General features: G+C 28.2%; 1 protein-coding gene and 2 long non-coding RNA genes across 3 annotated transcripts; 2 read left to right on the top strand and 1 right to left on the bottom strand.

Annotated features, from left to right (window-relative positions):
* Positions 1-2,576: 2,576 nt before the first annotated feature.
* On the top strand, positions 2,577-7,177 carry LOC124952591 (protein hunchback-like). The gene is made up of 4 exons (XM_047502697.1): positions 2,577-2,919; positions 4,628-4,840; positions 5,099-5,445; positions 5,603-7,177. The coding sequence occupies exons 1-4, from the start codon at positions 2,917-2,919 to the stop codon at positions 7,083-7,085; spliced, it is 2,046 nt and encodes a 681-aa protein (XP_047358653.1). The 5' UTR covers positions 2,577-2,916; the 3' UTR covers positions 7,086-7,177.
* Positions 7,178-12,952: 5,775 nt separating this feature from the next.
* Positions 12,953-17,072, top strand: LOC124952603. The gene is made up of 3 exons (XR_007101953.1): positions 12,953-13,069; positions 15,223-15,567; positions 15,781-17,072. It is a non-coding gene; the product is annotated as an uncharacterized LOC124952603 (long non-coding RNA).
* Positions 17,073-18,335: 1,263 nt separating this feature from the next.
* On the bottom strand, positions 18,336-24,889 carry LOC124952605. The gene is made up of 3 exons (XR_007101955.1): positions 24,629-24,889; positions 24,242-24,474; positions 18,336-24,158 (listed from the first exon to the last, which is right to left on the bottom strand). It is a non-coding gene; the product is annotated as an uncharacterized LOC124952605 (long non-coding RNA).
* Between the last annotated feature and the right edge of the window lie 194 nt (positions 24,890-25,083).

Here is a 25,083-nt window from a genome sequence, read left to right on the forward strand (position 1 = left end):
AAAAAAAAATTGAAGTGAGAATGGTGTGAATTTCGAGTTGAAGGTTTTGAAAACATCGAAGAGAGAAAAAGAAAAACGAAAAAGAAAAAAATGAACGCTAGCTAAAAAGAGGGTCCTGATGTACGGATGGTCCTTATAATCAAGATTCAGATAGCGTTTAACGAGTGGTTTTGTACCAAAATCTTTTCTCTAGTACCACTTACTAGATATTTTTTTCCTACCTATTCTTTTCTATTACTCAACAGGTAAAAAAGGTACATACTGTCGATCATTGTGTGGTAACTTTGTTGACTCCGTCGCGTGCTATGCGTCTACTTCTTTTTATTTCTCTTTCGCTATGTTCAAAGCTAAGCTATCTATGCTTCGAAGATGCATCGTTGTTCTTCATATATTTGCATAATTCTTTCCCGAAAAATTTAACTATGACTTATTTAAATAATTAAATCGCAATGCTTATTCGAGTTCGACGATTTTTTAGATTAGAAATGCAGAATTCATTTTGAGATGTAGACTGGAAACTTAGAACTCATTGTATTTAAATTGAACGTTATTCTTTTTAATTTTTATTTGTGCATTTTTAAATATTTCTAAATAAAAAATGAAACGTTATATGAACGAATTAAAAAAATGGATTGTCGTTTTATAATCTTACGAAGGACAGTTACTCATTAATCAAAAAATATGAATAGCAATAAATTTTTAGAAAATAGAAAACCAACTTTCTTTATGGGTACTTTAAATGTCATAACCCTGTTACTAAGGCTGTTAGAGTATTTATTTTCTAAAAGTCAACCAGCTATAAAAAAAAACTAACTAGGAGAGGAAGATCGTAAATTTTCTGAAATTTTCTGAAAGGAATTTATACATGTAAAAACATAATTTGTGTAACTCAAAAAAAATTTTTCTTTTATCTTCGAAAGTAACGATATCGAAAAATATTTGTAGATTATTTAAATTAGAAGCAGATCGAATAATTTGCAGACTGAGTAGTATTACGACTACTTCTATGTTGTAATATTCAATTTTTTTTTGTATATCTCTTCTCAACTGAATAGAGATTGCTAAGAATAAAAGAAAAAGACAAATTATTTTTTGTATAATGTCGTTATAGTATATAATATTAATATTTATATTAATTGTCTTCAATTTCATTAAAATTCTGGAGATTTTTCATAGTATAATTAAATTATCGTTGACCTCTAGTTATTATAAAAAAAAAGTTGTGAATGGACAGATGAGAGAGAGAGAGAGAGAGAGAGAGAGAGAGAGAGAGAGAGAGAGAGAGAGAGAGAGAGTGGGAAAGAGAGAGAGAGAGAGAGAGAAAGAGAGTGGGAAAGAGAGAGAGAGAAGAGAGAGAAGTTGGCCCCAAAATACGACACGACCCTTTTGTTGGAAAGATTACCGGGGAAGGGTTAAGGAAATTTTTTTAATGAAACTTTGTCAGCTTTTCAATTTTTTTCTTCGTAAACCTGAAATCCCTATTTTTTTATACATAAAAACCTTGTCGAAAACATTAAACAATGATTTATAGCTATTGCTGAATAGGATCAGTTTGGTATCCTATGAGTTTGGATCCTTGAAATTGAGAGAATATTTTTCATTTGTTTTATTCCTTTGAAATTTACAATGATTTTCTAACATTAGATTCTATATCACGGATGTGAATCTCTAGAACCGAATTGATATATTCAACTAGTTCTTTTCTTTTACAATAAAATATATAAATACGATGATATATATGTATGTATCATATAAAAATATTATATAAAAATATATTAAAACTCGAACTCCAATAAATTGCGAATTACTATATTTAATTAAATAGATAAGTCATAGTTAAATTTTTCGAGACAATAAATTAGTTTCTAATCAAAAAACAATTATGCAAATATATTATATTGACATAGCTTCAAAGCACAGAAGACTTGAACAGAGCTTTGAACACAACCAAAGACAGATAAAAAGAACAATGCAAATATATATATATATATATATATATATATATATATATAAATACATATATATATAAATATATATATATATACATATATATATATATATAAATATATATATATAGTATGTATTATTTAATTAATTAATATAGAAGATTATTATTTTATACGTAGCAATAAAGAAAAAAGTTTATCGAACGAAACTTTTTAGTTTCGAAAGTTGATTAAAAGAAAAAGTAGATAATAAACATTAATATAATGAAAAATAGTGAAAACAATATGAAAAAAGAAATAGGAAAGTAAGAGAAGGAGATGTATGTAGTATGATTGGAAATAGTAAAAGGATTATACGTTATTGGAAATTTTACATAAAAAATAACGGTAACTGGAATGAAATGTTTCGTTCTTAACGGATTCTTTTTTATTCTGGGCGTAAACGGTTCGGAAAAAGTTCACTGAGCAAGGGTAGGCGGGGTAAAGACGTTCCGGAGTGTGGTAGGTACGAGTGAGCCTATGAATCCGTAAAGATTGCTTGTGATTGGAGGAGCTAAGTGCGTTAGGGAAGGGAGCTCACATCTTATAAAGTAACTCTGAACCCTCAAATAATTCGGTATTCGACTTTCAATCTTAGAAGTGCGAGCTTATAGTAAAGAGAGCAGAAAGTAAAGAAGAAAAGTAAAGAAAAGAAAAGGAAATCGAGTATGTGCTTATGTGTGTGACTGTGTACGAATCTGTGTAATAGTATTTCATATAACGAAGGCAAAACTACTATAGTGATTTTCAAAGGGAAATTGATGACCTCTGTGTTTCTCTCGTTTTGTATATCTACGCTGGTGCTAAGTAAGAAGGAGAAAGAGAATAAGAAGAAGAAGAAGAGAGAGAAAGAAGAATAGTAGCAAATTCTTTGATTAAGGATTCCCTTATTGCGAAAGTGAAAGAAAACCAAGTTTTATATCGCAAAGGAATGGTAATTGTATTTTACTTCTTTAACTTTTTTTTGTTTTATTTTTTTCTGCGATCCTTAGACCGAAAAATACTATCATCAATCTGATCACAAGAATTTCTTTTTAAAGAATTCTAAATCCGACGGAATTTCTTCTTAACGTCTTGTTTCGCCAAATTTCAAGTTACCTACGTCTAGAAATCAAAAGAACATTTAGAAAAACAGAACAAAAGTACGTCTTTCACTAAGTTAACTTTGACTTTGTTTTTGATCGTGCGTATTCTATAATCCATTTGAAATAAGACGAGTTTGCGACGATGTTTATCACAGTTCTTTTTTTTTTGTTAAATTTTTCTTGAGAAATGTAGATATACATATGTATTTCTAAGAATGGGGAACCATTCGTACATGGATATTAGATCGGAAAGATCATTCGTAAAAATTTTCTAATGGATAATATTTTAAAGTTAATTTGCTATCGCGAATTCGTCTGTTATTTCATATTGGCCCATTGTACTCTTTTGTATTAAAAGAACTTGATCGACATTAAATAACGCTTGGAAGATTCTTTTTGTTTTTTTTCTTTCAAGGATATTAACGATCATTTGCAAATATTTTCCTCATCGGTCGTATATACGAATCGTATATTGTTAATTCGCTAGTTCGACATAGAACAACTAATTTATACAAATATCCGAGGAGATATCTTATATCTTTCTCGTTTCTTCTCTCTTTCTCTTTGCTAGTATCTTTTCCGCCCATGTTGCCATTTCTTCATTCTAGTCATTGAAATTATATTCGAGCACTCACGCATACATTTACATCGTCCCTTTGCCACAAATTCTCTATTTACGAAAATTCGACATTCGGTTTAACCTTCGATTCGACATCTCTATTATTTCGTTTGTAAAAGAAAATAATTTTCTAGTCGTGGAAGTGATAACTCAACAAAAGCTAATCCGTTTTTTTTTTCTCTTTATTTCTTAATATCTCGATGTAAAGAAATAAAATGCGATTAAAAATTATATATTCCTTCGTGTTCCTTTACAAGGATTTATTTGATGTTAATTTTGTACTGGAGAAAATTTTTTCTAACATTTATTTTACTTTAAAACGTCACAAAAGGCTGTCGAAATTTTATTTATGACACTGCTTCGTAGATAATGTAAAGGACAATGACACTCGAGTAAAAGTCAAAGGCAGAATATTTCGACCTGGTACGTAACCCAGCATTACTTTTCGTTTCCGTTAGTTGCTCCAGTTGAATAAATCAACCGGACGTACCGATGTTACTCTTCCTTTTTCTTTCCCTTAGTATCCCTTGCCTGAGGAAGGAAGAGGTACGGTAGAAAACTTTTTGAAGCTATTTAATTGAAAATTTACCTACGGATTATGTACGGTCTCCCGTAGGTTTAGCCTTCAGGTTATTCACTACCCTTTTTCGCAGAACTTCGTACAATCTGTACAAATACCAAATCTCACTCTTCTTCTTGTCATCTACATTGTTTACAGTACTCGCGTAGACTGATATTCAATTTTCTACGGGTTTGACCTAACATCCTTGTTTTTTTAATATTGTCAGTCGTATACGTAAAAAGTGGTACGCAGAATGTGATATACTTGATATTTCTCGCGAAGATATAATTTTACGGATTTTTCAATAGTTATTTCCTCGAACACGTTGCTTAAAGGCATATTCAATCAATTGGGAATTTCACTATGTTTCACGTAGAAAATTAAAATGAGAGGAAACTGCAAAAACGCAGAATCTGTCGTACGGGAGTCGAATCAACAGCAACAGCAACAGCAACAACAACAGCAACAACAACAGCAACAACAACAGCAACAGCAACAGCAACAGCAACAGCAACAAGAAATCATCAGAGATGAAAATCCCCACCATTCCTCAACCACGCCCGGTTGGGTTAATACAGACAGAACTGCGGTGAGTAATCGTCTGAATCCCCCATTCTCTATCTTTTTCTTTTTCTCTTATTTTATTGTCCTATGTTAGTAACCTTTCACGTACACTTACCTTCACACATACATAAGTACCTACCCTTCTCACTCTCTCACCCTTCATCGTTCGCAAAACTCCCCCTTACTCAATCGACAAAATGTCGCTTTTCTGTCTTCAATGGAGTTTTCTCGATCATTGAAAATAAGCTGCTAATTTTTTCTTTCTTCTTTTTTTTCATCGTAGAAAGAGGAATCGGTTGAAGACAAAAACGACGATTCGGGGATGTCACCAGGAGATTACACAAGTAATTCAACGTCCCCTATGAGTGGAGGATCTTTTTCAGCACCAAATTGCAGCTTATCGCCTGGAAGTTCAACTTCGCAGGATTCGAATAATATCCAATCTAATAATTCAGATTATAGTCCACAACAAATGTTTAATGAGTGTAGAGTACCTGACGAATTCAATCAACACGGACAGACCGATGATTCTCAAATGGCCATGAATGTTGCTTCTGATGCTGTCAAGTCCACCTCCGATAACGGAGATGCATTTCAATGTCCCATTTGTGGCACGATAAGTTTAAATATGTACGTTAAAGAATTTTGTTACATGATAATGCTATATATAAGAGATTAATTAAAAATGATAATATAAGTATAAACAGGAATATTTCTTTGATTATTACATGTTTTCAATATGAAATAAAGTAATAATAAATTTTTTAAACATGTCATTATTTTGCAGATCAAGTTTTTCGGAACATCTTTCTAATCATTACGGCAATAGGGCGGAAATGCGAGATAACGGAAATAATGAAACGACGGACATAAGCGTTCCCGGACCGTCTCGAGAGGGCAACAGTCAAACTTCACCGAATCCTGGAGAAAGATCGGAAGTTGAAGAATCTGAGGAACCTGGACTTCGAGTACCGCGAGTGAACTCACAAGGAAGAGTAAAAACTTTCCGGTGCAAACAATGTCAGTTCGTCGCTCTAACGAAACTTGAATTTTGGGAACATAGCCGTAGACATATAAAAGCGGAGAAATTATTAACTTGCCCAAAGTGTCCATTTGTTACAGAATATAAACATCATTTAGAGTATCATTTGAGAAATCATTTTGGTTCGAAACCGTTCAAATGCGATAAGTGTTCTTATTCTTGTGTGAATAAATCAATGCTTAATAGCCATCTAAAATCACATTCAAATGTTTATCAATATAGATGTGCCGATTGTTGCTATGCAACAAAATATTGTCATTCCCTTAAATTGCATTTAAGGAAGTATACTCATCTACCTGCTATGGTACTAAATGCAGATGGTTCTCCTAATCCATTACCAATTATTGATATTTATGGTACCAGACGAGGCCCAAAAAACAAGTCTAAAGTGCAGAAGAAAGAAGGAACTGTTCGAAAATCGAATATTGAACAAACAAATACAGGATCGGGAATGGTAACGCTATCTCCTCAAGTCTCACCTACAAACTCACTTCCTACTACAACGAACTCAACTATCGTAAATCCTTCATCTTCTACTATGACCGGTGATAGCATGGTCAACGGCATGGTGAACAATTTGGATGTTGATAATCAGTCTACGATTATGCCCTATAATCAAACATTTTCTGACTATCAATTACCAAATAATTTACCAGTTCAAGAACCTCAGGAGAGGCTAATGCCTTTGGATCTGAGTATGCATACGCTACCATGTTCTTATGAGAACAATACCATGAATAATCAATCGAGAAGATCAGTTACCCCAATCAAAGGAAAGGGTACGAACAGACGAAAGGGGAAGGCGTATAAGTTAGATCGTAGGTTAGTTGTCTCGGATAATGAAACAGACGAAGAAACAACATCACAATTACAGCATACTCATGAGTTTTCGAGAACGATAGAAAACGATGTTCGTAGTTTAGAAGATCAAATGGATGATCGGCAATCAGAAGATCATTCAGATAATCATCTAGAAGATTATTCGGAAGATCGTCCAGATTATCACCTTCCATCGTGTTCAAGGGATTTGGTTCCAAGATATCGTCCCACTTCAAACGGTGATTCTCTATTCTGCTATTACTGTGAAATAGCCTTTGTAAATGTTATAATGTATACAGAACATATGAATTATCACGGATATGAAGATCCATATACATGCAACAAATGCGGTCACAAATGTAACGATAAGGTAGCCTTTTTCCTTCATATAGGAAAATCGAAACATTAGTAAATATAAATGTTTCTCTCTCTCTTTCTCTCTCTCCTTTTTCTTCGTTCTATTTTAAACTATTTGCATTGTACTACTTTATATAAAAAATATAAATTAAAAACGAAAAAACTTATAGAAGATCTTATCTATAATATTATAAAGCTATAATAATGATCAAATGAATTCTTCTATAATAAAAGTTTTCACATGTTTCTTAAGAGAAAAATAAGTAGGAAAAAGGAATTATTAGGAATAACTGTAAAAGAGATTAACTCTTAAACATCTTATATTTGAGCGTAAAAATAATTACGCATAATCTCGACTAGTCAAAATTCTAGTTTTCTTAAACTTAAATATGCTATTTTCTAGTATATACGATAAATTATATGAAAGAAAGAGTTCTTTGATGTTAAGAAAGTTTATCTACGAATCTGACTTCGTGATTTCATATTTATATATCTTTTGTGTAAAAGAGATATAGTATATATAGTACATATATATATTAGTATATATATATATACATATATATATATATTTATATATATAGTATATATATTAGTATACATATTTATATATATATTAGTTTATATATATTTGTATATGTAGTATATATATATTAGTATACATATATATATATATATATGTATATGTATATACACGAAAGTAAAATATAATTAAAAAATGAGATGTGTAAAATTATACTTTTTCGAAAGGAATTTATCATAAAAAAGTATATAATTATTATATAGAAACATATATTTTTCGAAGTATAAAAGCTTTACCGTTTCAAAGAAAAAATGTAATTGAGATACATGAACTTCGATGGGTGCTACTTGCTATATTGATCAGACGAATTATGCGTTGATTTAATCTTTTTTTTTTTGATCGACGAAATTTTTGTTTATATTCAATCAATTGACTATATTATCTTTTTTTTTCTTTTTATGTTGACATTTAACGCATCATCGTTATTTATTTTCGAACAATAGATCCTTTTTTATTTTCTTGCAACTCGTTCCATTGTAAGTTCATGACTATTTTCTCTGTTATTATGGCACGAAAAATGAAAAACAGAAGTAATCGCCTCACTTATGCGTGCTATTTACTCAGCGTTTAGACTTAGTATTATTGTACTTAATTTTTCGACATTCCGCTGATATCTATATATCTGTGATATATATATTTATATATATATATATATATATATATATATATATATATATATATATATATATAATTATTATTTATGTAAGACGACAGAATTCATTGTATTAATTTCTTTTTCTTTCGAATTCTGTTTTATCGATCGCTGATTAAAACAAAACTACAGCGACAGTATTATTAGTGCCTAGTATTAGTTACATTAAGTAAATTTAAAGCGAATTTAATACCTTAAATATAATGCATTTTGATATGACTTATATACCTCTTATGATAAAAGAAAATAAAAAGTAACTTTAGAAACGGTCGAGATTAATTGAAGGATTACCGATGGTCGATATAAACGAACTTCTTTTTCTTTTTTATCTCACGGATTCAAACAATTTAAATTCTATAGTTTCTCATTTACGATTTCATTAAAATATTTAAACAATAATGGAATTGTCGAATGATACCATTAGAGGAATTTGCATTTACTTTTGATATTAAGTCGATAAGTTTACAAAATTTTTTCTCAGATTATTTTGACTTTGTCGATAATTCAGAGTTCTTCTATAAAAAATGATAATTTTTATCATTGTCAAATCATAGCAGCAGACTTACATAATACAATGATACAGATGTTAAAACACTAAGTTTCCTATTATATGCCATGTTAAAATAAAAAATGTTGTTTTCTTTTCATTCTAATCTCATCTATATTCCAAAAAACTTATCAATTAATTTACTGTCGATGTTATTATTCGAAAGCTTTATTAATTCGAACTTATCAATTTATTGTTCTGGTTATTTTCGCGAAGTTTTTTGTCGTGAATTCGTCCGGTGGAAAGAAAAAGAAGCTTATTCACGGACAATTTTTATATCGGATGTCAAACTATATTTGATAATAAGAGCACATCAATCAATTACTAATCAATATGCAAATTGTCACGGGTCAACACGCCCATAGGGAATTCTTCATTTAATTCGGATCTCATATATAGAGCGAAAGATAGTTTCGCTTTACGAAAGAAGAAGTTGAATAACTTTTATTAAATCTTTTTTCTAATAGTAGCCTTTGAACTTAAAAAATGTTTTGGTACTTTTTCATTCAGGTAGTTTTGAAAAAGACGTAAGTATTACGATTTTAGGATATTACGATTATTAATTTTCTCTTTCTTTATCTTCTCAAATGAAAAAGTACATTTGAACTTTAACGCACGCATTAAAAAAAAAAGCATGTATATATGTAGGTCGTCTATAGGTTAATTAAAAGTAGATGGTAGCATCGAAGCTTCCCTTTGCGATTTTCTAACGAATCGATTAAGAAAGAAAACAAACGTAATAGAAAAATGAAGAAGTCGTCATAGACGGTGGCCGTTTTGAAGCGACGTCTTGACTTTAATCGACGGCTTTTAATTTCAATTGATAAAATAGAGAACAAAGTAGATAATTCGTAATGTTAAGTAATTTTAGTACGCTATTATGGCATTATAGACGAAAAAAATGTACAGAAAGTTTCAATTGAAAACGAACGGTTTCGATTTCGACTGCGTTTAATCGATATTGGAGATTGATCTAAATTATAACATGAATCCTTTGAAATGAAACTGTCAGTTAAATGAATGCAATTTTCGATATGGAGTGTTGAAAGCCGTCACTTCGCGGACAATTTAACTTTTCATTGGTATGGTAATAAATGTATCTTTTGTTATGAGAGCATGAGGAAGGTGTAATATCATAAATAAACAAAAAGGTATGCTTTTATAAATGGTTCATGTCGCTTTTTATCTTACTCCTTTTTATACTTGTATAATTTAATAGCTGTTATATTTTTAATCTTTCATTATGTAAAGTTATAAAAAAGCCTTGTAAGACATTCCCTGGTTTCAAAAAGGCGATTGTAGTGATTTTTGGGGCAAATTTTTGGGGCGATTGTAGTAAATTCATTCAAATCCTACGAGATTTTCTATTTCGAGCGTAAATACGATCAATAAGTAAAATACTTTTACCTAAAAGTTAATTTATTATAATGAAAAATTTAACTGTAGTTCTGGTTACTGGAAATCTTTATTCAAGGTTACTGGTATTTCTCGAGTATTCTTTGAAAATAGGTTCTTTGAGAAATCGTTGAACTCTTTAAATTGAACACACCTTTGATTTTAGGCTTTTGTTAAGTATATTCGAAAAGTATTCTCTTGCTGTCATGTATTTTCTTTTGAGAAAATGGTATACCTTTTTCTAAAGGAAAGGAGAGAAGACTAAGAAATTCACATATTTTTAAAGATTTGTGAACAAAACGTGATTCAGGACGTGTACAAATGAAAAAGACGGATTCTTGTTTTTCTTTTACAAAGGAAAGTTACTCCTTCGTCAATTGAAAAACGTCAAGAAAAATTGTTATTTTTAGAAAATAAGAAACCAACTTTCTCTATTGCTAATCTTGCTATTATGAAAATCAAAGTTTTGGTCATTTAATAGCCGGGCTACGATAAAAATTAACTTGCTGGCAATTATCATAAATTTTCTAAAATTACCCGAAACTTTGTGAAGATAAATATGCATCGATCTGACAATAAAAATCTTTATTAGCTTCTTTGAGAATAATATTTTTCAAAAATATTTTTAAAGGATTTCTAAAGCCTAAGCTTTTCGAATAATAAGCCGTGGTGTCTTCATTTCTTACACTTACATTTTTGTTTCATAAGTAACTTCTCAAAAGTAAAAATTAGTAACTCCTCAAAATTATACATCCCTGTTATATAACGTGTATAAGTCTTATCGTCGTTTGAAATGCGACTTTAGTTGAGCAAAGAAAAAAGATAAAAGAAAGAAGAACGAAATATTTGCAAATATCAATTAGTTTATTGTAAATTCTTTGTATAAATATTTAAATATTTCAAGAAAAATCAATAAATATATATATATATATAGAATAAAAATAGTGAAATATTAAGAAATGTTGTAATATTGACAGAAAAGAAATTGTATTGAATTTTTAAAAAATACAAAATAGGATATGTTTTGTTTGTTTATTGTCGTGTTAGTAGGTCGATCGGACGGTTGGACGATAACAATTTTATCGTTATACATACGACAATTAATGAGAAAATAGCATTACTTGGTATTAAATATAATACAATTTTAAATAATTATAATTTTTTTCTTTTTTTGTTAAATATAATATATAGTAATCGAATATACTCAGTATATCGTAAATCAAGAATAACGAGTTTTTATTATGTTCGATATTTTATAATACAGTTATCATCGAAGAAATTGCGCTAAAGTATAATCCTTAATTATTCAAGCTTAAACTATTTATATTGTATATATTTTTTATTAAAACACCTTTGATAATTTAAATCGCAATGTATGGATATATCTCTATACTCTTATAGCGTAGCATTTATGAAATTTCAAATATCGAGTTTAAATGTAGAAGAACATCTAATTGGATTTAAGAGATAATCTGTAAGAATTTTATTCTTACGAAAAGATCTACGTATTATATACATTTCTATACAACGATTTTAACACGATCATTATTGGATTATGTTTCTCTAATATATTTAATATATACCTATAAATTTTGGTCACAAAATATTTTGACTTCCGACAAATTGCACTAATTAAATCGGATTGTACCAAATTGGATTACATTATTTTTTGTATACAAAAATTTATTACTATATTTCTATTAATAATAAAAGGTGGTATAATGATAATTATTCTTTTCAAAAAGTATCTTAATGACAACCCGCAATAGTTTAACCTGTCTAGTCTTTCGTACAGTTAAAGATATATTGTATCTAATACATTGTATGCAAGATCTTCTAACAGGAAACATGAACAAAAAGGAGCTATCACATTTTTCTTCTTACAAAATTTTATTTGTTTAAATGATTTTTCTCATTAAGTCGCACAACATTGTAGCTACACTAATGTTTATAATAATAGATATTATTTTTATTAAAATTCTTGTCATTTTTTATAGTTTAATTATATTATTGAAAAAAGACTCTCTATTTACAGATATTTTATCCTTTTAGATAAAAACATAAGAGATTGATTGGGCTAGAGATATAGAAAAATTACGATAGTAAAGAGTCAAGAAGAATTTTCTGAGAAAATTTTTTTAACTATTCATTATTTTGTTTAATCAACAAAATCTCTATTCTTTATGTATATATATAAGTTTTAATTTATAGTTTGAATTGAATTTGTAGTTTTAATTTATAGCTTGGGTTGAATAGTACAGATTAGGATCGTTAAAGTTAAGAAAAAATTTTTTGATTTTATTCTTATAAAATTTGCAATAATTATTTCCATTGGATTATTTCTTTCGAATATGAGTTATCTGAATCTAGTTTATATATTATTTTTTTATGATGAAATCTTTTGATATATGCTTTAATAATAAATGTATTATACAAAAAAATGATACAGTTAACAGTTTATTATTAGAAAAATTATAGAGAAAAGTTCATTGAACGACCTCAAGGATAACAAAAAAACCACAATAAACATAAAAGTATTTAAAGACAGTGAGAAGGATATAGAAGAAAGGAAAGGAGGACGTTGAGATAGAAACGAAAAAGATTATTCGTTATTCAATATCCTAGAAGAAAAATAACGGTAAACGGAATGATATGATTCGTTATTACCAAATAATGACGTCATTAACGTCAAGTAAGGTACTTGAGGGCGGAAACAGTTCGTAAGAAATTTAGGGAGTAGGGGTAGTAAAAGTAAAAGAGAATCGAAAGTGGGGTTACGAACGAGTATATAAATTCGTAAAAATTATTAGTTCAACGATGTGACTGACAAAATGTGTTAGAGACGTGAACTTATAGTCTGGGGTAAATTTGAATAAATTTTTCATTTTGTATTTTTCATTTTGTATTTTTCATTTTGTATTGTATTTTGAAAATTAGAAGTTATTTGACTTAGTTAATTTGTTGTACTTTTAATATTAAACGTAAACTAAGTCAATTAACTTTCATTACTTGAGTTTGAAGAAAAGAGAAGAAGAAAGGCGAGCGAGAGAGAGAGAGAGAGAGAGAGAGAGAGAGAGAGAGAGAGAGAGAGGAAAGATTTATCTACGTTTGTATATGAGTTTCTGTATTTCATTATTTATTAGAAATCTAAATTGTTATTTTACTTTTAAAAGGAAAAGTTTGGTAGTCGTTGATTTCTCTGATTTTATATATCTACGTTATCAAATCAAGATAGCAGTAAAACAAATCGATCACGGATTTTTCTTTCTAGGAAAAGGAGCAGGAGCGGTATATGTATTTTTTATTTTTTTCTATTTTTCTTTTTTACATCTTCCTTTTCGAAACCTGGTCCAAAGAATGTATCGTTCCGATTTCTAATTACTTACGTATAGAAATTAAAGGAATATTTAGAAAAAGAGAGCAGAACTATGTCTTTTGCGAAATCAATTTTGATTTTGTCTTTGATCGTATGTCTTTTATAATCTATTTGGAATAAGACAAGTTATTACTATAATATCTATTAAATTTCTTGTTGCTATTTAATATTTTTTGATAAATAAGTACTTTTGAGAATGAAGAGCATTTTGTATGAGAGTATTAAGTGAGAAGGATCATTCGTCATTTTAATGTAAAACGTTTTCTCGATAGGTAATCTTCTCGCCGATTTGTTTTTCGCGAATTTGTCGGTTACATTATTATCGCTCATTGAAATCTTTTATTCTCAGAAAATTTTATAGACTTTAAAATAAACTTTGCAAGATTATTCGCGTTTCTTTTTCTTATCTTAAGCAAGCCAGTAATATATTCTTGATTTGTTACTTTGACGAAAAACAACTAATTTATATAAATGAGGATATATTTCGATATTTCGTTTTTTCCATCCATTCTTTTCTTTTTATCTTTGTATGTATTTTTTCCTTAAATGTGGCCATTACTTTTCTCGAGTCATTTCAATGATATTTGAGCACTCATACATTTTATTTCGTTTCCACTGTTCTATCGCCGCGATTTCTCTATTTATGAAAATTTGACATTTGATTTAACCTACGACACGATTATCGATTTCTATTATCACAGTTTTGAAAGGTAAATAATTTTTTAATCATATAAGTGATATCAACAAAAGATGATTTTATTATTCCTCATTCTTTTTTTTTCATCCTTTTTCGATGTTAACGAATAAAATGAGGTTGAATGTGAAAACTTCTTTTCCTTTCTTTGAAACGTGACGGACGGTTCTCGAGACTTCTTTTATGACACTCGGTTTGTAGATAAAGTAAGGGACGATGAGATTTGATCAAAAGACAAAAATATCATTTTTCATTTCTATCGTTGCTCTATTTAAATGAATCAACTGGATCTATCTACGTTACTTTTTCTTTTTTTTTCTTTGATATTTCTAACCAATAGAAAAAAGAGGTATACAAAGCTCATGGTAACCGAAGGTTTATTTATAGCTTATATATCATCGGCAATAGATTTAACCTTCAAGTTGTTCAAACTATCCTTTTTCGTATTTGATTTAACATATTTGTACTTCTAATATAAGATTTCAATACGTAGAGTGTAGCTATTCGATTAAGAATATTTTTTTCCTAGATATTATTTAAAAAATTTTTCAACAATGCCTCTTCAAACTACTAAAATTTTTCAACAATGCTCCTTCAAAATTAGTAGCAATAAATTGAAAAAGAGCAATAATATTCCCACTATTCTTCAACCATACTCGTTTGGAATAATACTGATAGAACTGTAGTAATCGTAAGAATTTCTCATTTTCTATTTTTTTCTTTATTTCTTAAATTATTGTCCCATGTTAGGAAGCTTTCATGTATACCTATTTTCACACATATATACATAAGTAGATACTCTTCTCACTCTCTCAATCTTCCTCGTGTTCTATCGTTCGCAATATTTTCTCTTTCTCAATCTATAAAATGTCGCTTTTCTATCTTTAATGGAATTTTCTGGATCATCGAAAAAAATATAACTGATTCTTTTTTCACTTTTTTCAGAGAAAAGTATTATTAGGAGATGAGTACAACGATTCTCGAATATTATTGGATGGATATGCTAGTAATTATACATTTCTTATGATCGGAACTGTCTCAGATACAAATTGCAGTTTATTATTTTGAAATTATACTCAACAGCATCCAAATAATATACATTCTAACAAACTATTCGTAACGCACAATAAATGATTTTTTAAATGAATATTAACTTATCCATATTATTCACCAAATTTAAACAAATTGATGATCTTTAATGGATCTGCATAATGTTACAAAAATCAAGTCTATCAGGAATAATGGATATATTTTTCTCTGTTCAATTTTTGACGTAGAGTATTTAAACGGGTATGTTGAAAGATATTATTTTATGAGAAAAACTATATAAACTAATATTAATGGAATTAATTATTTTAATAAATTTTTAATTAATTTAATTAATTATTAAATGATAATAATATTATACTAGCATAAAAGTTTTATTTATTTAATACATGTTTTCATTAAGAGATAGGTTTAATAAGTAAATAATAGATTTCAAATAGGCTATTTTTTTTGTAGAACAAGTATTCTCGAGCATATCTAATTATTATAACAACAATTTCGATAATCAAAATATTGGAATGGACAGAGACAGATTTCCAGAAATGTCTGTAACGATAGTTCTTCGCCTAGTTTAGGAGAATAAATCGCTAATTATCGCCAATTACTGTAAATTTCTATTATCATCGATATAAATTCCCAGGGAAGGGTAAAAACATGTCGATACAAATAATGCCAAACTCATTGTTGTAGCTGTAAGAAATTTTGTAATATAATCGATACAAAAGATGACATACTACTAGCGAATCCAAATTATATATTCGTGATAGATTATTTTGGACCATATGAAATATTATTTAAAAAATTATTTCTGTTAAAAACCGAATAATCAAATGTTCTTATTATGCGTAAACAGTTCAATGCTAAATTTAAAATCACATTAGATATTTGTCGCTATAGATATATGTAGAGTTACTATATAATTACTTTATAATGGAATATTATCACTAAAATTATAATATACTCATTTGTCGGTGATGATATTGAATTTCCACCGTTTACTAAATCTGTTGTTGATTATAGTATAGCACAAAAATAGGACTAAGAAAAATATCGACAGTAGAGAATAAGCAGGAAAGGAGTTCAATTGTCGAACGTTGAACAAAAACACGATGCAGAAAACGATAACTCCTTCAGATGATTCTCTTCTAAAAATCTAATAATCGTTATGATAACATCTATCTGACTCTTACTTATTAATATAGCTGATGTCACGATTAATGGTTTAGCAATGGATTAAAAATTACAGATCATTACATGCAGTTTAATCTGTTCTAATCTTCTTATCCTAGAACATTTCCCATTAGAAAAAAAAATACAGGAAATGTTCGTACCATTGAATCTATGTAATTTCTTATCTTCCTTGGAACGATGATCATTTGTTCGAGAAAAAGCTCAGCTAAATCAACAAAAGCAACTGGTGCTATGCTGAACAGGAAAGGCATATAAATGATCGTCGATAAGTTTTTTCAGAGAATATATTCGAAGAAGAGACTATATCAGTATTTTTTAAACGAGTTTTATAAAATCGACTCCAATTCTCTTTGAACCTTGGAAGATCGCTTAGAAGATTACCAATTATAGAACCATAATATCACCAATCAGATCATTCGAAAAACTATTTTAAAAATTATTCAGAATATAAATCTTCATTATATTTCAGATATTCTTTTAAAAAAATGTTCATATTGTAAGATCTAGCAATGTAATGATTAGTATGCTTTTAATAAAGTTGAGTATAAATTCATCAACGATGTGGATTTTTTATCTTCATATATATATATCGAAGCAATTCTGGAAAATGACCTCCACAAATTAATTTTCACATGAACTTCAATATCGAATTATTACCTGTATTATTATATTCATTTATATAGAATATTTTATATATTGAACTATAAAATTATAATAATGAAAAAAAAATAAATTTTTGAATCTTTACATGATTTTGAATGAATGCTATGTTATTCGAAATCATGCGAATAATTTGCCGTTCATATTATCTGATCACGAATTGAAGTTGCTATATAGAATAATAGTTAATAGGAACAAATAAAATTAATAATTATTATATGTGTTACATGACTTAAAATAAACGATAATATAAAGTTGTTAAATTTGTCAAACAAAATTCAAGAATTTTATAATATGACAATAGATTATTGTTCCTTTTATTTATTTATTCTTATTTTTGACCGATATAGGAAGTGTGCTTTTATCTATATACAGTAATGTACGTGTGCTTTTAATATTATGTACTAACCTCGTCCCTTTCAGTAAATATTTTTAATGATTACAATATTATGCTAATGATATTATAAATCATGACGAGATAGTGCTATGTCTATGAACTGTTCTAGTAATTTTTAAACTAACAATTTTCTGTACTGTTTAATTTTCATGTTCTTTTTTGTCGGAAATGATATCACCGAATGAAGCATATGCAGCTATAATTCTTTGTTATAAGTTGTATAACAAGTTTCCGCGAGCATTTTATTTTTCTTCTTAAACTTTCTCAGATAAAACACTATACGATCTGAACTACTTTAACCACAGTTGTCTATATTATAATCCAATAGAATTAATTACTGTAATTTTCCAGACTATAGTCATATTTAGCGTCGTTCATTATATCGTCTCAATATGCAAACGATGTTTACATTCTTCTTATGGTAGGCGTGGTCTAACGAAATTTTGTCAATATTTTACGTGGCAGTTAACGTGTTAATAAAAAAAGAAAGCATAAAAATTATAATAATTACTAATAGCTGTAGCAAATTTTTTCTATTTGAGCAAAACTTCGACTAATCAGAACTCTAATTCTCTAGTACTTAAGTATACTAATTACTACAAATATGTAATAAATTATATGGAAAAACAATAAAGTTACTCGAAGTTACAAAAAGTTTATTTGTGAATCACTCTTTCTGATTTCGTACATGTACATTTTTTTATATAAAAATTATGTAATATTCATATATATAAAATTATAGTACAATATAAATATCGAGACTTATACCTTTTTGAAAGGAGTTTATGATGAAAAGAACATGTAAATATTATACAGAAATATATATTTTTAGAAGTGTGCATGTTTTGTTGTTTCGAAAAAGGTGAATAATATATTAATAATTTTGTATAGATTGATAGAGCGTAGAAATAATGGATATAATAAAAATGACTGAAGCTTCGTTTTTCAATTTACGTTTTTCAATTTTGTGAATTTTGTTGGATGATGATTATCGGACAAATTATGTTTTTGATATAATATTTTTTTTTTCTATACGAAATTATTTTTATTTATATTTTATCGATTATTGATTGAAACAAGAATACAGTGCCAGTATTAATAGAAATTATTACTAGCAACTATTAATTATATTGTAAAATTATTCTGAATTTAATATCTTCAATGAAATGAAATAATTTAAATTTAATAAAATGAATAATTTAATTTAACACGACATACTTTTTATGATATAAGAAAGTAAAAAGTAAACGATAATGATATAAAAAGAATCATAATTATTGGAAGATCATCGATTGTCGAAATAAATCGATTTGTTAAGCATTTTCTTCCTTAACCCATACAATTTTTTTGACAATGACAAAAATTGTCATTTTTATCAGAGACAAATCATAGCAATAGACTTATGTAACGCAATAATCAGATCATAACGCATTACATTAATGATTATATATTATATATTATATTTCCTTATGAAGTATCCCCAAAAATTTATCGATTAATTTACTGTTGATATTATTATTCAAAATATCAATTTGAAGTTATCAAATGATTACTTAGTTCATTTCCACGAGACGCTAATCTATTCGTTTGAATAAGAAAAAGAAGTTGTATATATTTAAACCAAATTCTTCAACCATAACCGTTGGGATTAATATAGATACAATTGTAGTGAATAATCGTCAGAACCTCCCATTTTCTAATTTTTTTTTCTCTTAATTTAATGTTCCGTGCTGGTAAGATTTCACGTATACGTATTTTCGCACATACATAAGTAAATACCCCTCCCGTTGTTTCGTTTTTCCTCGTGTTCTATCGTTTGTAACATTTTCCCTTCTGCAAAATATTACTTTTCTATCTTCAATGGAATATTCTCGATCATCGAAAAAAAAAACTGATTCTTTTTTCACTGCAGAGAAAAGTATTATTAGGAGGTGAGTATGACGAATCTGGAATAGTGCTGGACGGATATGCTAGTAATTCTACATTTTTCATAATCGGAACTTGCTCAGAAGAAAATTGCAGTTCATTAACTTGAAACCTCTCCCAAGAGAATCCAAATAATATAAACTCTAACAATACTCTTTATAACGCACAATGAATAATTCTTTTTAATGAATATAACTTATCGATATTATTCACCGAATTTAAACCAATTGACGATCTTAAAAGGAATGATGATTACTGTCATAAATCCATGTCTATCTGGAATAATGCATAAAATTTCCATATCTAATTTGTGCCATAGTGAATTTAATCGGGTACGTTGAAAGACATTGTTTTATGAGAAAACCTATATAAACTAATATTAACGAAATTAACTATTTTAATTATTAGACAAATAATAAAAATAATATTATATTAGTATACAAATTTTACTTATTTAATGCATGTTTTCATTACGCGATAGTTTAATAGATAAATAATAGATTTTAAACTGGTTATTGTTTTTGTAGAGCAAGTATTCTCGAGCATATTTAATTATTATAACAACAATTTCGATAATCAAAGTATTGGCGTAGACAGAGACATTAAAAGAATTCCAGAAATATCTTAAGAACGAAACGATACTACTTTACATAGTTCAGGAAAATAAATCGCCAATTACTGCCAATTACCATAAATTTCTACCATCGATATAAATTCCCAGCGAAGAGGAAAAACATTTCGATACAAAGAATGCCAAACTCATTGCTGTAACTATAAAGAATTTTGTAACATCGTCGATATAAAAGATGACAAACCACTTACGGATCCCAATTATAAATTCGTAATAGATTATTTAGCACCATTTTGAATATTATTTAACAAATCATTTTGGTTATAAACCATTCTAATATGACGAATGTTTTTATTTTCACATAAACAATACAATGTTAAATAGCCATTCAAAATTTCACTAAATATTCAGTAGTATAAATTAGCTCACTTACTATATAATGCAATATTATCACTCAAATTACATTTAAGAAAATATACTCACTTAACGTTGATGATATCGAATGTCCAGAATTCAACAAATCTATTGTTGATCACAGTATTGCACAAAACGTGGATCAAGAAAAAGATCGACAGTAGAGAATAATCAAGAAGAAATTAGAACGTCGAACGTCGAATCGATAAACGCAATGCAGAAAACAACGATTCCTTCTCGATGATTCTCTTCGAAGAATCTTATTTTCGTTTTAATAATGGCTATCCACCCTTCACTTATTAATATGGCGCTTGTCATGGTTAATATTGCAGTCAATTGATTAACGGTTTAAATATTATAGAAGATAGTATACAATACTCCTATCTCTACTGATTTTCCTATCTTACTGATTTTCCATATAGAACATTTCCTAATAGAAATTCGTTGGTTCTGTTGAATCTAAGTAATTGCTGGTTCTCATCATCCTTAGGAAGGATAGAATGATCATCCGACCGAAAAAAATTCTCCTTCTCTAACGAGAATAAATTGTACTAGCTGAAGAATAGGCAAAGCATATAAATTTGACCGTTGATAAATTTTCTTAGAAGATACATTCGATGAAGAAATTTCATCAAAATTTTCTAAATGAATTTTATAAAGTCGAGTAAAATGCCCTCCGTATTTTGGTATACCGCTTGGAAGTTCATCATGTGGAGAATCAGAAGATCCTCAATCGAAGGATCATTTAAAAAACTAATATAAAGATCGTCCTCAATATCAATGTCCATCATATTTCAGGTGGTCGTTTCCGAAATTTGCGATTAAGTTAAATGGTGATACATTATTTGTTCATATTGTAATATAAAGTCTGGCAATGTTATATAAATACATTTCTAATGAATGTAAATATAAATCCACCGATAGTGTGTATTCCTTTTAAACATATAGATAAATTAAAGTACTTTCTTAAAATACTTTACTCCCTCAAATTATTATTACACGTACTATTATATTCGTTTAAATAGTATACTGTATATATTGAATTATAAAATTATGAAAATGAAAAAAGAAAACAAATTTTTATAAAGAAATAATTTTTCCATGTTTTTTAACATTATATTTGTTATGCCTCTCGAATTCGTGGAAATAACTTGACGGTTATTCTGTCTAGTCACGAGTGATTTCAGCTAATATGTAGAATGATAGTTAATAGAATAGGAACTATCATAAAGACAATGTATGTTATTATTAATCGTTTGAAATAAATTTAAATTTAAAGTTGTAAAAACTGGCATACAAAATTGAGACTTTTTATAATATGTTCTGACAATAAATTATTATTTCTTTTATTTATTTTTTTTTTTTACTTTTCACCGAACTAGGGAGCATATTTTTTATTTATATAACTTAATGTGCTTGAGTTTTTAATATTTTGTACTAATTCCGTCTCTCCCACCAAGCATTTTATTGCGATATTATGCTAATGATATTATTTATCATGACGATATTGTGTTATGTCTGTGGATTGCTCGAATAATTTCTAAATTAATAATTTTCTGTACTGTTTAATTTTCATGTTCTTTTCTGTCAGAAATACATCAAAGAAATGACTTTCTTTCGATTTATCGTAGCTAGTATTCTCGTCTTTTCACCATCGGTTTTCTTAATCCCAGGTGTTTCTTTAATACCAGTGGTTATTTATACGGACAAATAGATAAGAAAAACTGAATCCCCATAAAGATTTTTAGGATTAAAAGATGATTTATCACTCTTATTGTAATAATCCTGTTTAAAATTTTTTAATTGGAGAGAATATTTGTTAATTTTATTCTTTTGATATTATTTCTATTTGGATTTTTTCTTTTGTGAATGTAAATCATTCGAACCAAGTTATATTAAATTATATATTAAATCATTATTATGAAATTTTTTATATGAAATTCTTTAATATATATTTTAATAATATTTTTTCTTACATAGCAAAGGTCATGAAAAAAATCCATCGAACGAAACTTATCTTAAGGATGGCTAAAAAACGAAACGTAAAATTAATGGAGAAAATATACAGAAGAATAGAAAGGAAAAAATAAGTAAGCAGTAAAGTATAGTAAATATGGTATGGTTAGAAGAAAGGAAAGGTCTATGTATTGTTAAGTATTTATAAAGTAATACAATTCGTTTTTAACCTATTTTTTTTTACTCAGAGTAGAAACAATTCGTGAAAAGTTTATAGAGGATGTGGAAGTTGGGAACAGAAATGATTAAAAATGAATATGAATGAGCCTACGAATTCTTAAAGATTGTTAGCCCTACAAATGGATTCTAAATATGTTAGAAAATGGAGCCAGCAATTTGTAAAGTAAATTCAATTTGTAAAAAAATTTTGTATTATATTTTAGAAATTAGTTTGTCAAGTTTCAATCTTCAAAACAAAGTAAAGAGAAGAGAACGCGAAAGAGGAAACGTCAGTGAAGACCTGCGTATTTCAAATGCAGAAGCTTAAACTATTGTTATGCTTATTAAAGGAATATTTCATGACCTTTGGTTGTTCCGCAATTGTGTATGTATTTTCGTGTCAATGAAGAAGGAAAAGAAGGAGAACAAAAGAAAGAGAGAGAGAGAAAGATTTTAACAATAGATCCTTCGATCAAAAATTTCTACATCACAAAGATTTTTTCTTTTTAAGAGGAGTAGCATACATTACGAAGAAACAGCGTGTGTACTTTCTACTCTTTTAGATTTTTTTGTCTCCATCTTTCTTTTCGAACCTTGGCACGAAAAGTGTGCCGATCAAGTCGACCGAATGAATTTCATTTAAAAGAATTCAAAATTCTACTAAATTTATTTCTAATGTTTCGTTCCGGTTTCAAATTATTTACGTATGGAAATCAAAGGAACGTTTAGAATAATAAAGCACGAGTACGTTCTTCGCGAAATGAACTTTGACTTTGTTTTTGATCGTGCGTGTTTATAATCTATTTGAAATAAGATGAGTTTACGACCATGTTTACTAAAGCTCTTTGTTATTTAATCTCTGTTAAGAAACGTAGACACATATATATGTGAAATATTTATATATATGTGTATATTATTCGTATATATATATATATATGAATATTTGTATTAGGAATCCTTTGTACGAGGACATTAGATGATAACGATCATTCCTATAAAAAAAGCTTTCTAGTTGGATATATTCGACTTAATTCGTCTTTCAACAAATTCGTCTATTATATTTCTTTTACTTATTGGAAATTTGACCGATCTCAAAATCATCTTGGTTGTTTTTATATGTATATATATATATATATATATATATATATACTTTAATGATTATTTAGAATTTTTTTCTTATTATACGCATAAGCTAGTTCTATATTTTCAATTCTTTGCTTCGATATAAATAGAACTAATTCAAACGAATATCCGATGAGACATCTTCCTTTGTCTTTCTTTCTTTTCTCTTTCTTTCTCTTTGCCGCGTGCATTATTACGCGCGTATTTCTATTCTTTCATTCGAGTCATTGAAATATTAATTCGAGCACTTACGCATACTTTTACATCGTCACTTTGCAACGAATTCAGGATTACTTTTCATTTCCGTTCGTTGCTTCACTTGAATTCATTAACTTGATCTATCAACGTCGTTCTTCTCGTTTCTTTTCCTTGTTATCCCTTTTAATTTGTGAAAAATAAAGAAATAGAAAGAAAAATAAACAATAGAAAGTTGGTTTGAAATGACTTAACTTAAGACTTACCTATGCGTTATATATTAGTAATGGTACTTTAAGTTCTCAGATTATTCACTGTTCTATTCTTAGAGAAATTCGTACAATCTGTTTTTGGAGAATGAGGTTTTTCTTTTCTTTTTCTTTTTTAAAGACTTATTCAAACATTTAATAATAATGTAGAATAAATGTCCGCTTAGTCCGATCAAATTATCATCTACTATAGTTTGTGAATTTCTGTAAACTTCTCATATTGAAGAGTTCTGAAAAAGAATATTATACATATAATAGTATTTCAAACTGTTCTGTGCAAATACTATATTATTCTGAAATTATTAGCGAAATAATTTTTCATTAATATATTTATATACACGCTGGATGTGGATTATTATGGATACATTTGTGGCGGTCACTTACTTTTATATTTGTGCGATTTTTAATTATATATTTGTAATATAAATTGGATCTTTGCACTTCACTAACGACGATATTGATATTTAAGGATTTTTGGATTTTATCATTTTATAAAAATAATTAAATTAACGAGAATTTATCGTGAACGTGAATATTGGCTGAACAATATAACCCGAGAAAAGATTTGGATCATTAATGTCCGCTGGTCTTTAAGCATGTGCTGTCACTGAAAAGAGGTACGTAATGGTCACGGTTATATTTACAATAGAACTACGATATTATAACGTTTTGTAGATGAAGAGATAATGATGGTGACAACGCTGTTATATTATTTTCGTAGTAATAAGAGATTTCTTGGCGTATTTTGTAATTATTTGGTTATATGATATCTACCGTCGATAAAATCGATCTGAATGATACCGATGTGTCATTTCATTAACATTCTAATACACAGGTGG

Source organism: Vespa velutina, chromosome 10 (assembly GCF_912470025.1).
Source record: "Vespa velutina chromosome 10, iVesVel2.1, whole genome shotgun sequence".
Lineage (NCBI taxonomy): Eukaryota > Metazoa > Arthropoda > Insecta > Hymenoptera > Vespidae > Vespa > Vespa velutina.

Bases quoted from the DNA above. Each gene is read 5' to 3' on its own strand.
- LOC124952591 (XM_047502697.1), top strand. The intron at 4,841-5,098 runs GTGAGTAATCGT...TTTTCATCGTAG, and splicing joins TTAATACAGACAGAACTGCG to AAAGAGGAATCGGTTGAAGA. The intron at 5,446-5,602 runs GTACGTTAAAGA...ATTATTTTGCAG, and splicing joins GGCACGATAAGTTTAAATAT to ATCAAGTTTTTCGGAACATC.